This window comes from Lithobates pipiens, unplaced genomic scaffold (assembly GCF_037356315.1).
Source record: "Lithobates pipiens isolate NorthernLeopardFrog02 unplaced genomic scaffold, aLitPip1_a1.2 Scaffold_8, whole genome shotgun sequence".
In the NCBI taxonomy this organism is placed as follows: Eukaryota; Metazoa; Chordata; class Amphibia; order Anura; family Ranidae; genus Lithobates; species Lithobates pipiens.
Genome location: NW_027507903.1, coordinates 122705495 through 122717506, shown reverse-complemented (window position 1 = coordinate 122717506; position 12012 = coordinate 122705495). Strand labels below are relative to the sequence as shown.

The following is a 12012-nucleotide window of genomic DNA, read 5'->3' as shown; positions in this document are numbered from 1 at the left end:
GCCTCCAAACACCTCTGACAGTTTATGTGTGCACGGATACATAAGCTTTTAGAGCCAGTTAAGAAAAATGTCAAATGCCCCTAACAGCAGCTGTAATAATGTCATGTGTGCATGAACCCTTAGAATCGGTTATTGGGATGATAGTAACACATGAGCAACCGTTTTTGGATAACATCCTTATGAAGATAATTAAAAAAACTCAAAAGTGAACTTGTAAAGATGCAGATGTGTTTCACTGGGTACGATGGAAACAATTAGAAAAAGAAGCCAGATTCAAGAAGACTGGTAGGAGCTTACTGATAAGAAAAGGTTGTTGTCAATAGGATTGAATTAAAGCGTTTGTTACCCCCAACACTTCATATTCCTGATATGTGCCTGCTGTAGCATGTACTTGTAGGAGATCGTGTCCTGTGTGGGTCACATATTGCATTGTGAACTGTCAAATGATGCAGGAATCAGATTGCATGGGTATAAAGACCCATACGATTCAATTCCAGTGCGGAACAAAAAAAAAGTGTCTGCATTATTTTGGTGCGAATGCGATACAATTTCAGCCACACAGTTTATGTGGCTGAATTTGCATTGCACAGACATCGCATGTGATCTGCACCACAATGCGGTGCAAACCACATGCAATGTCTGTCATCCCACTAGTGCGAATTAGCCTAAATTAATGACCTGATTGGTCCACCTGTGTGAAAGGGGCCTAATAATCACATGAAGGTATATCAAAAGAGGTCCACTAAGATTGCATAGACAGAAATAGGTCCAAGAAAGCACAAGTACCATATTTATCGGCATATAACACACACCCCAAGTTTAGGAGGGAATTTAAAAGAAAAAAAAAAAAAAAAACTTTTAGGAGGGAAGTTTAAGGAAAAAATAAAAAAAAAATTTACATTTAAATGCCCATCAATGCAGCCTTATCAGTGTCATTTGCAGCCTTGTCAGTCATTTGCAGCCTTGTCAGTGTCTTTGCCGTTTAAAAATGGCACCGTTGAGATACAGAGCAGATGTTCTGTGTATCTTGGCGGCTTTCGGGTATTTTCAGCCGCACTCCGCTATTTTCTGCAACACTCGGCTATTCTCGGCTTTCCGAAAGCCGCCGAGAAGGGCCAAGTGTGGCTGAAAATACCAGGAAACAGAAGACAAAGGCAGAAAGGGTTAGCAACAGCGGGGGATCGGCATACAACACGCACCCCCGATTTCCCCCTGATTTTAGGGGGAAAAAAGTGCGTGTTATACGATAATATTTTTTTCAAATACTGAACCATTGATTTTGCTACCATGAAACAAATTACATACTGACATATGCTATTTTACATGTATGTGAATCATGTGAAGTAGAGCTGCACAATTAATCGTCAAGAATCATTATCTCAATCTTGAATTTAAAGGGTTTCACAATTCTTTTTATGCAAAGAATTCTCTCTGGCCCTCAAAAGAAAGGAAGAGAAAAACTGGGCAGTCTGCCAAGAATCAAAAGATTCTTTATCAGTTGAAATTAAGTATAAACATTGTAACAATTTGTCAATGGAATAGACTGTGTGCAAGTGAAAAAAGTTTAACCACTTAAACCAGGCATGTCCAAAGTCCGGCCCGCGGGCCAATCGCGGCCCGCATTCCGGTTTCGGACGGCCCGTCTGGTCATGTTCCCATATATATCTTTTGTGGCCCCCAACGAATCCCCGATCGCCGGGGGCCACAAAAGATAGATGTGCTGGCTGCCATGGAGGGGGCGGGACGAGTACCTTGGATACAGGACAGCGTCCTGTGTAAAAGGAAGTCCCGTCCTGCGCTGCCATTGGACAACCGTTTTGTCCATCACAGGAGGCGGGACTTTCAATTAAAGAGGCCGTCGATAGAAACAGGAGTTTCTCCTGCATGTCTGTCGGCGCTCATCCCGCCCCCCTCCCTGTCTCCTCCAAGGCTGCAGAGGACATGAATCAGGCTGCACTGATGGTAATGGTGAGTCTGCATTCATGAAAATGTGTGGGCTGCATTCATGGCAATATGGGGGCTGCATTCATGGCAATGTGTGGCAATATGGGGGCTGCATTCATGGCAATGTGGGGGCTGCATTCATGGCAATGTGGGGACTGCATTCATGGCAATGTGGGGGCTGCATTCATGGCAATATGGGGGCTGCATTCATGGCAATGTGGGGGCTGCATTCCTGGCAATGTGGGGGCTGCATTCATGGCAATACGCTGGGGGCTGCATTCATGGCAATACGCTGGGGGCTGCATTCATGGCAATACGCTGGGGGCTGCATTCATGGCAATACGCTGGGGGCTGCATTCATGGCAATACGCTGGGGGCTGCATTCATGGCAATACGCTGGGGGCTGCATTCATGGCAATACGCTGGGGGCTGCATTCATGGCAATACGCTGGGGGCTGCATTCATGGCAATACGCTGGGGGCTGCATTCATGGCAATACGCTGGGGGCTGCATTCATGGCAATACGCTGGGGGCTGCATTCATGGCAATACGCTGGGGGCTGCATTCATGGCAATACGCTGGGGGCTGCATTCATGGCAATACGCTGGGGGCTGCATTCATGGCAATACGCTGGGGGCTGCATTCATGGCAATACGCTGGGGGCTGCATTCATGGCAATACGCTGGGGGCTGCATTCATGGCAATACGCTGGGGGCTGCATTCATGGCAATACGCTGGGGGCTGCATTCATGGCAATACGCTGGGGGCTGCATTCATGGCAATACGCTGGGGGCTGCATTCATGGCAATACGCTGGGGGCTGCATTCATGGCAATACGCTGGGGGCTGCATTCATGGCAATACGCTGGGGGCTGCATTCATGGCAATACGCTGGGGGCTGCATTCATGGCAGTACGCTGGGGGCTGCATTCATGGCAATACTGTGGGGGCTGCATTCATGGCAATACGGTGGAGGCTGCATTCATGGCAATACGGTGGAGGCTGCATTCATGGCAATACGGTGGAGGCTGCATTCATGGCAATACGGTGGAGGCTGCATTCATGGCAATACGGTGGAGGCTGCATTCATGGCAATGCGCTGGGGGCTGCATTCATGGCAATGCGCTGGGGGCTGCATTCATGGCAATGCGCTGGGGGCTGCATTCATGGCAATGCGCTGGGGGCTGCATTCATGGCAATGCGCTGGGGGCTGCATTCATGGCAATGCGCTGGGGGCTGCATTCATGGCAATGCGCTGGGGGCTGCATTCATGGCAATGCGCTGGGGGCTGCATAAATGGCAATGCGCTGGGGGCTGCATTCATGGCAATGCGCTGGGGGCTGCATTCATGGCAATACGCTGGGGGCTGAATTCATGGCAATACGCTGGGGGCTGCAGATGGGCACTGACCCTTATTTTGCTTCACATGTCTTTATTTAAAATGTAAGATTTTTTTTATTTTTATTTTTTTCCTGAGACTTCCTTTTTAAAGTTAAGGTGCGTGGTATAAGCCGATTAAATACAGTATATCCAAATAACACACCCGAGCTCATCTGTTCACCACACACAGCACAAAGGCAAGATAATTCTTGTTGGGCCGTGTATTAGTGCTCGGATGAACACACTTAGATCGAATTTTAATGGTTTAAAGAATGTCAGACAAAATGGTCGGCCCTCGAGCATGTTCACTTCATCAAATCTGGCCCTCTTTGAAAAAAGTTTGGACACCCCTGACTTAAACACTAATGCCAGCCATACACGGTTCGAATTTCGAAAGAATTTTCTTTCGAAAATCGTATCTAAGAATTTTCGTATGAATTTCGCACCATTAGTGGGCTGCAGCAACAGCCGATTTTCGTGCGGAAATAAAATTTGAGGAATCGGACATGTTGGAAATTTTTAGAAAAACGAACGATTTTCTAATCAATGATGGGAGAATCGTGCGAGAAACGTAATAAGAAAAGAAAATGTATGGAGATAAAAGAAAATGTACGGAGATAAAAGAAAATGTACGGAGATAAAAGAAAATGTACGGAGATAAAAGAAAATGTACGGAGATAAAAGAAAATGTACGGAGATAAAAGAAGATTCCCAGCCAAGAAAATTCTTTTCTGTACCAACATGAGGTGAAATTGAAGGCTTGGTCGGCCGAATTTCGAAAATCAATGGTGGCATCATGGGATCACAAAAAAAACGAATTTTCTGATTTTTGAAAAGAAAATTCGTTCGAAATTCGACCGTGTATGGCCTGCATAAACCTTTTTCTGACATTTGTTGGTTTCAAGTTTTGCAAATATTACAAATACATATTTTTTTTTAGTAGACACCCTAGAGAATAAAATGGTGGTTGTTGCAATATTTTATGTCACACTGTATTTGCGCAGTGATTTCAAATGCAATATTTTTTTTTTTTTTTTAATTACTTTACTGAAAAAAAAAAAAAAAAAAAACCTAACCAGTAAAGTTAGCCCATTTTTTTGTACAAAATTTAATATTTTATGTCGTGAGAAAATCGTGATCTTTTTATTCTAAGCAAAAAAAAATTGTGATTCTCATTTTGCCCAGAATCGTGCAGCACTAATGGGTAGCACTGAAAAGAGCAGTGGAAGAATTCCAGCTCCATTCTCATTTCTGCCCTACTCCAGCTTCTGACTAAACCTAAAAAATAAAGTGCGGTCAGCTCTGCTCCCGCCACACACAACGAAGACAGCTCCGAACTCCATATGCAGAGCCTTGCCAACCATCGGCTGAACATGCAGGACTTTATTAAAGCCAGTGAATCGGGGGGGGGGGGGGGGGGGAACAGCTAGTAAACCAGAATTTTCACAAAGAGGTCAGCAGTGGCAGTCCCCATAGTTCTCCCATGACAGGTTTATTTTAAGGATTACAATCAGAAAGTACAAGGAGAAATAGGAATATTGATTATGTCAATACACAAGTCATTTGGGAAACGCTCTCATGCATTTTTCAACACATCAAATTCAAACAAAACACGATTATTCTTTTTTTCACAATAGAAAACATTTCCACTAATGGTCTGTTTTGCATTTTAGGGTTATTTCCTACAGGGAAAACTAAAACGTATTTATAGCAAATAGGTATTTTAACCACTTGCTGACCAGGCCATAGACAAAAGACGTCCTCAGTTGGCAGTGAAATACTACGGTTATGGCTGCAACAATGTAACCCCGGTATTGTGGTCCGAGCGGCAGATTCCCTGCGGGATCACTTTTAAAAGCAGCGGGAGGGGTTATTTACCGGTGGTTCTCAGGCTTACCTGGACGATCGGTAGACCCGAGAACCAATCCAGAGGTTGCGGTGGCTGTTAACAGATGAGGAAAGGAGAGGCGCCCTCTGCTCATCTCTATGGTCTAGGACAGTGATGGCGAACCTTGGCACCCAAGATGTTTTGGAACTACATTTCCCATGATGCTCGGCTACACTCCAGTGTAGCTGAGCATCATGGGAAATGTAGTTCCAAAACATCTGGAGTGCCAAGGTTCGCCATCACTGGTCTAGGAGTACTGGAGCAACGACATGACCAAATGTAAACATTGCCTTTTTTTAACCACTTACAGACAGGAAGGATTTACCTCCTTCCTGACCAGGCCATTTTTTGAGATACGGCACTGTGTCGCTTTAACTGACAATTGCGCAGTCATGCAACGTTGTACACAATTTATGTCCTTTTTTCCCACAAATAGAGCCTTCTTTTGGTGATATTTGATCACCTCAGTTTTAATTTTTTTCTCCTATAAACAAAAAAGACCAACAGTTTTGAAAAAGACAAAACAATATTTTTTACTTTTTGCTATAATATCCCAAATTTAAAAAATATATATTTCTTCAACGGTTTAGGCCAATATGTATTCTTCTACATATTTATATATAAGCGTATATTGATTGGTTTGCACAAAAGCGATTAGCGTCTACAAAATAGGGGATAGATTTATGGCAGTTTTATTATTTATTTCTTTTTTCAACAAGTAATGGCGGTGATCTGGGATTTTTAGTGGGACTGTGACATTGCGGCAGACAGATCGGACACTTTTTTTTGGGACCAGTGACATTTACACATCAATCAGAGCTAAACATAGCCACTGATTACTGTATACATGTCACTGGCAGGAAAGGGGTTAACACTAAGGGGCAATCACGGGGTTAAGTGTTCCCTAGGGAAGCGTTTCTGTGGGGGGGGGGATTGTGTACTGACTGGAGGAGTAGAGATCGCTGTTCCTGATCACTAGGAACATCAGATTTCTCTCTTTCTCTCTCTACTCCCCTGTCAGAATGTGGATCTGTTTGTTTACATTGATAGATCCCCGTTCTGGCTCTCTGTGGGTGGCCATCAGACATCGTGGCCACGCGAATCTGCTCTGGCGCTGCGGTGAACGTCCCCTATAGCTTCTTAAAGGGGCCGATGTACAATAACAGCAATTCACGCAGCTGTGCCAACCTGCTGCAGTACAACTGTAGCAGCTGGTCAGCAAGTAGTTAAGCATTATGTTCAGAGGTTTTGGTTGCACACATTTGCAAATATATATGGAAGCTGCAGTGCCTCGCCAAGGCTCCTCGGTAAAGTGTGGTCCTAACTCTTAAAATTCACCCCCTTCCTCAATTCAGAGGCTGTACTATAGCTTCCATCAATGAAAAGCATTCTGTGATTGAAGGCGGTGGATCATTCATTCATCCACCCCACCTCCATTCATAGAGGCTGTACTATAGCTTCCATGAATGAAATACATTCTGTGATTGAAGGAGGCGGGCATTTCATTCATCCACCCCTCCTCCATTCATAGGAGCTGTACTACAGCTTCCATCAATGGAAAGTATTATGTGGATGGAGGAGGAAGGCCTTTCATTCATCAGCCCCTTCCCCATTCATAAAGGCTGTACTATAGCCTCCATCAATGAAAAGCATTCTGTGATTGGGGGGGGGGGGAGGGTGGACCTTTCATTCACCCTCACCTCTTCCATTCATAGAGGCTGTACTACAGCTTCCATCAATGAAAATAATTCTGTGATTAGAGAGGGTAGACCATTCATTCACCTGCACCTCCTCCATTCATAGAGGCTGTACTATAGTTTCCATCAATGAAAGGCATTCTGATTGAAGGAGAGAGGCCTTTCATTCATCCACCTCTCCCCCATTCATGGAGCGCTTTTCCTCACCTAGGTGCAGGTGACATATTGTTTGCCTCCCCCTCCATCCCATGAGGCTGTGTTCAGTGAAGTGTAGATTTGTGCTGTGAGATCTGTCACATGCGTGGATAAGACACAGAGCTAAAATACATAGCCAAGACCTGAAGCATGTCACATGAAGGATCTCCCGGGTCATGCACACATATCAAACCCAATCGCGTAGAAAGAGCAGTGATGAAAAACTATGGCTACAAAGAAGTCCCCATTGGGCCAGGAAGTAGCGATGAGCTCAGGGAGGTGGCTAAATCTGTCAGCCAATCATTCCCAGCCCTGCAGCCACATGCATCCAAGCAGGGAATCCGTCCACCACCTATGATGGCTGTCAGCTTGGACAGCTTCCCACACAGGGGCAGTTATTATGGAGATGGAATTTAGTGCACAGAGGTAGAGCAAACATCCACTTTCAAGTAGGTACAGCTGTTCTGGTAAAAACTGTCATAAAGGGGAACTCCTCCCGCTTTGGGGAGATTTCCTCTCACTTCCTGTGGTGTCACCAGGAGGGGGTGTGAATGGAAATCTTGACCAATGGGACACACAAACATACGGGGTAGCAACACATCCCTGCTCCACCTGTACTTCTGATTGATGGATTTCCTCCGATCAGTCTGACTTGGAGATAAGGTTGTGTTCTCCGTAATAGAGGATGGGACGTGGCATGTCCAGTGTCACCTCCGTACAGAACACACAGACAATGTACACAAAGCCTGATCCTGTATACAGTCCTCTCATCCCTCACCTGCCTCTTGTTCATCCGCCGAACATCGTCTAAAAAGTCCACAGACAACATCTTGCACACCTTCCTTCAACCGGCGCCAACCGGAGGCACCTCGGCACCGGAAACTGGCCTAAAAATAGACTACTTCCGCTTCCGAGCGGAAAGGACCAAGCCGCCATGTTAGTCGCTGGCAGTTCCTGGCCTCTGCCAGTACTATGATGATGATGATAGTGAAGTGCTCCTATTGATGACAGACTGCTGTCTATAGATACTAGCATAGAACTGTTCTCAAGGTGGATGACAATGTATATTATCATTAGAGCTACAGACAGGGATGTGCATGGCATTTAATTGGCATCTAGCTATAATTTTTAAAGCTTAAAGAGTAATTCCACATTTGTTGAGAAAAAAACAAATCCCCTTTGAATGGTATATGTACATTGCATTGATTTGAACAAACTTTGTTGTAGATTGCTACCTGTTTCTGCTCTGAGAAAATGCTGTTGGTTGTTTGCAGAGTGAATCTGAATGGAGGTGACTTCATTATTAATCAGCCGATGCACTTGCAGTCATCAAATGAGGAAAGTTGCAAGATCTACATCCAGTTATGCCCTGTACACACGGTCGGACTTTCTGACGGAAAATGTGTGATCGGATCGTGTTGTTGGAAAATCCGATCGTGTGTGGGCTCCATCTGACTTTTTCTGTCAGAATTTCCAACACACAAAGTTTTAGAGCTGGATCTAAAATTTTCCGACAATAAAATCTGATCGTTTAAATTCCGATTGCGTGTAGACAATTCTGACGGACAAAATGCTACGCATGCTCAAAATAAATTACGAGGCAAAAACTATTGGCTACTGCTATCTTTATAGCGCAGTCGTACGTGGTTTACGTCACCTCGTCCTGAACAATCGGATTTTCCGGCAACTTTGTGCAAGACAAGTTTGGGGCAAAATCCATCGGAAAAAATCAGACGGATTTTGTCATCAGAATGTCCAACCGTGTGTACAGGGCATTAGAGCCCTTTCACACTGCCAGCGTCAAGGCGTTGGCAGTAAACGCTGCTAGTTTTAGCGACGCTTTACCGCCGTTTTCGCATCGCTTTTTGGGCGCTAGCGGAGCACTTTTAATACCAGTGGCCGAATAAAAGGTTAAAAGCGCCGCTGCCGGGGCACTTTGCAGGCACTGCCCATTAATTTCAATGGACAGGAGCACTTTAGGAGCGGTGTATACATGGAGAGGCAGGCGCTCACAGGCCGCTAAAAGACGGCTAGCAGCCCCTGTCTACAGTGAAAAGTGGTGGCGGACATGGTGCATCCTCTGTAGGTGGGTCACATTGTCCTTTTTTTCTGCTGCTGGCTGTGTAATTGAGCCACAACATGAAGAGGAATTGGTGGAGTGGATAACTAAGCTGCCCTCATCCTCTGTCACCCAGGCTCATTAGTTTGCCTTACAACGCAGCTGCCAAAACGGCCTATTCTACCAGCTCCTTGTCCACAGTTACTCCTTCCAAAGCCCCACCTCCGTGCATGGAGGAGTCCCCAGTATTATTCGATCAGAGTGACGGTTACATGCTGATGGAGAACGCTCAGCAATTTGAAGGATCCGATGTTGGTTCCCAGGTTGACAAAGGGAGTAACGTGAGCCTAGGGAGAGGGGATGCCACAGAAGGACAAGAAACAAGCAGTCATGTTGGGCGGCACAGTGATGTAGTGGTTAGCACTCTCACCTGGCAGTATCCTTTTTGAATCCTGTTCGAATCCTGACCACGACACTACCTGCCTGGAGTTTGCATGTTCTCCCTGTGCCTGCGTGGGTTTCCTCCGGGTACTCCGGTTTCCTCCCACACTCCAAAGACATGCAGGCAGGTTAATTGGCTTCTTTCCAAAATTGGCCCTGGTATATGAATGGGTATACTAACCTTGCCTAACCTATACTGAGTATATGAACCTTGGATTGTGGGCTCCTTGAGGGTATGGTCCAATGTCAGTGTGCAATGTACAGGGATAGGGACAATTGTAGACATTCCCTCAGGTTGAACTGGATGGACTGGTGTCTTTATTCAACCTTACTAACTATGTAACTATGTTCCCCCACCTGCAGCATACTTCCAAGTTTGCTCCAGTGATGAGGGGGAGGGGATGATTAGGTCACTGACTGTACCTGGGTGCCTGAGAGAAAAGAGGAGGAAAGTGAGGAGGAGGAGGCACAACTCCAATGAGGCAGGATGTCCTCCAGGGGCCAGCTTGAGGGCAGCCATCCTATTGCATCAGCTCCACAGGTGGACTCTCCACTGACTTCCAAAATGTCATTGGTGTGGGCTTTTTTTTTCACATATGCAGATCACACCGTTACTGTTTGCAATCTATGTCTGAAGTGGATCAAGCGTGGCCAGAACAGCACCCACTTGGGCACCACATGCTGGACAAGACATATGATGACCTGTCATGCAGTCTGTTGGCAACAGCACCTGAAAGACCCACATAATAAAAAAGGCGGGCTTTTCCTTGCTCCTCATTTGTGATCTCAACCCATATTATACCTCCAGTCCTCTCAAAAACCTGCACTGAGAGGAGTGAAGGTATAGCAATAGGTGCCACAAGTACTTGCAGCCAATCTGCTAGGAGTACACCACCAATTAATTTCAGCAGGCAAATTTTCGCTACCCCAGTTGCTGAACCATAAAAAAAATATTGTCTCTGCCATCCATATGCTCAGCGTCTAAATGCTAGCTTGGTCAAATTGCTAGCACCGCAACTGCTGCCTTTTCAGCTGGTAGACTCTGCCCCCTTTTGTGAATTTGTGGAACATGCTGTACCATGTAAGGCCATTCCAGCTCTCTACCGTCATGTGGAAGGCAGTGTTTTGGCCCTGTTGGATGGGGCAGTCAGCAGCAAGGTTCATATTACTGCTGACTCATTGTCCAACAGGCATGGTCAGGGATGTTACCTTCCCTTGACGGCACACTGGGTAACTCTGATGGCAGCTGGGAAGGATGCAGGACAGGGTTCAGTGTTGGAGCTTGTTCCATCACCATGACTCCAAAAAGCTGGTGGTGATTCTGTCACATCTCTCTGCTCCACCCCCTCCTCTTCTTCTTCCTCTATGGCCTCTTCTGCAGAATTGTCCTGTGAAACAGCAGTGCTCCCTAAGCGATCAAGGGGCTACACATGCAGTCAGGCTAAAAGATGCCATGCGGTGCTTCAGTTGGTCTGCCTAGGGGACAGGAACCACACTGGGCAGAGAGTCTGTCGGCTCAGCAGGGGCAGGCTCAGGGGTGGTTGACGCCATGGCAGATTGAGCCAGGAATGGTTGTATGCGACAATGGCACCAACCTTCTCTCCGCCTTACCACAGTGACAGTTGACCCGTGTTCCATGCTTGGCACACAACCTGAATTTGGGTGGTGTTGCGTTTCTTGACCAGGTATCCAGGCTTACGGGAACTTCTGAGGCAGGCCAGAAAAGTCTGTGACCATTTCCGGCGGTCAGATAATGCCAGTGCTCGGCTGGCTGGCATTCAATGGGAATTCAACCTGCCCACCAACCGCCTCATTTGTGACACAAGGTGAAACTCAACATTGGCAATGCTGCAGTGACTGCACACACAGCAGAGGGAAAAAAATGAGTATGGCACCAGGACAGGCTCAGTGGAGCTTGGTTTCTTTTTGCCACCCCAGTGGCTACTGATTAAAGATGCATGCACTGTCCTGTCAACATTTGAGGAGGCCACAAGGATGGTGAGCAGCGACAATGTATGCATCATTGACCCTGTGCCTCTAGTCTTCCCTTCTGGGGCACACGCTTCGTGAAATCATGGACAGGGCACTTGGGGCAGAACAGCAGGAGGAAGAGGAGGACTTCCTCTCCTCTCAAGGCCCCCTTTATGCAGATAGCATTCCTGTGGGGCCGCCAAATACACAGGAAGAAGAGGAGGAGGATTGTGTCAGCATGGATGTGGAAGATAACACGCAGCAGTATTCAAGGGATGGTTTCAGTCCCCAGAAATCCAAGGAGTTGTATTTGGCTGACCTAGAGGACTCAGAATCTCATGCCTCTGCAAACTTAGGCTGCATGGGCTTCCTGATTCTGCAAAAGGACCCTAGGATTCGTGGTATCAAGGAGAGGGAACATTACTGACTGGCAACCCT

The 12012-nt window shown here is 46.3% G+C and overlaps 1 protein-coding gene across 1 annotated transcript in view; it reads right to left on the bottom strand.

The window, feature by feature from the left end:
- SEC11A (SEC11 homolog A, signal peptidase complex subunit) overlaps positions 1 to 8000 on the bottom strand; it is a 54422-nt gene extending 46422 nt beyond the window's left edge. The window contains exon 1 of the mRNA XM_077468350.1: positions 7882 to 8000. Within this exon, the coding sequence (XP_077324476.1) occupies positions 7882 to 7932 (51 nt within the window). The 5' untranslated portion in view covers positions 7933 to 8000. The remainder of the gene's footprint in view (positions 1 to 7881) is intronic.
- Between the last annotated feature and the right edge of the window lie 4012 nt (positions 8001 to 12012).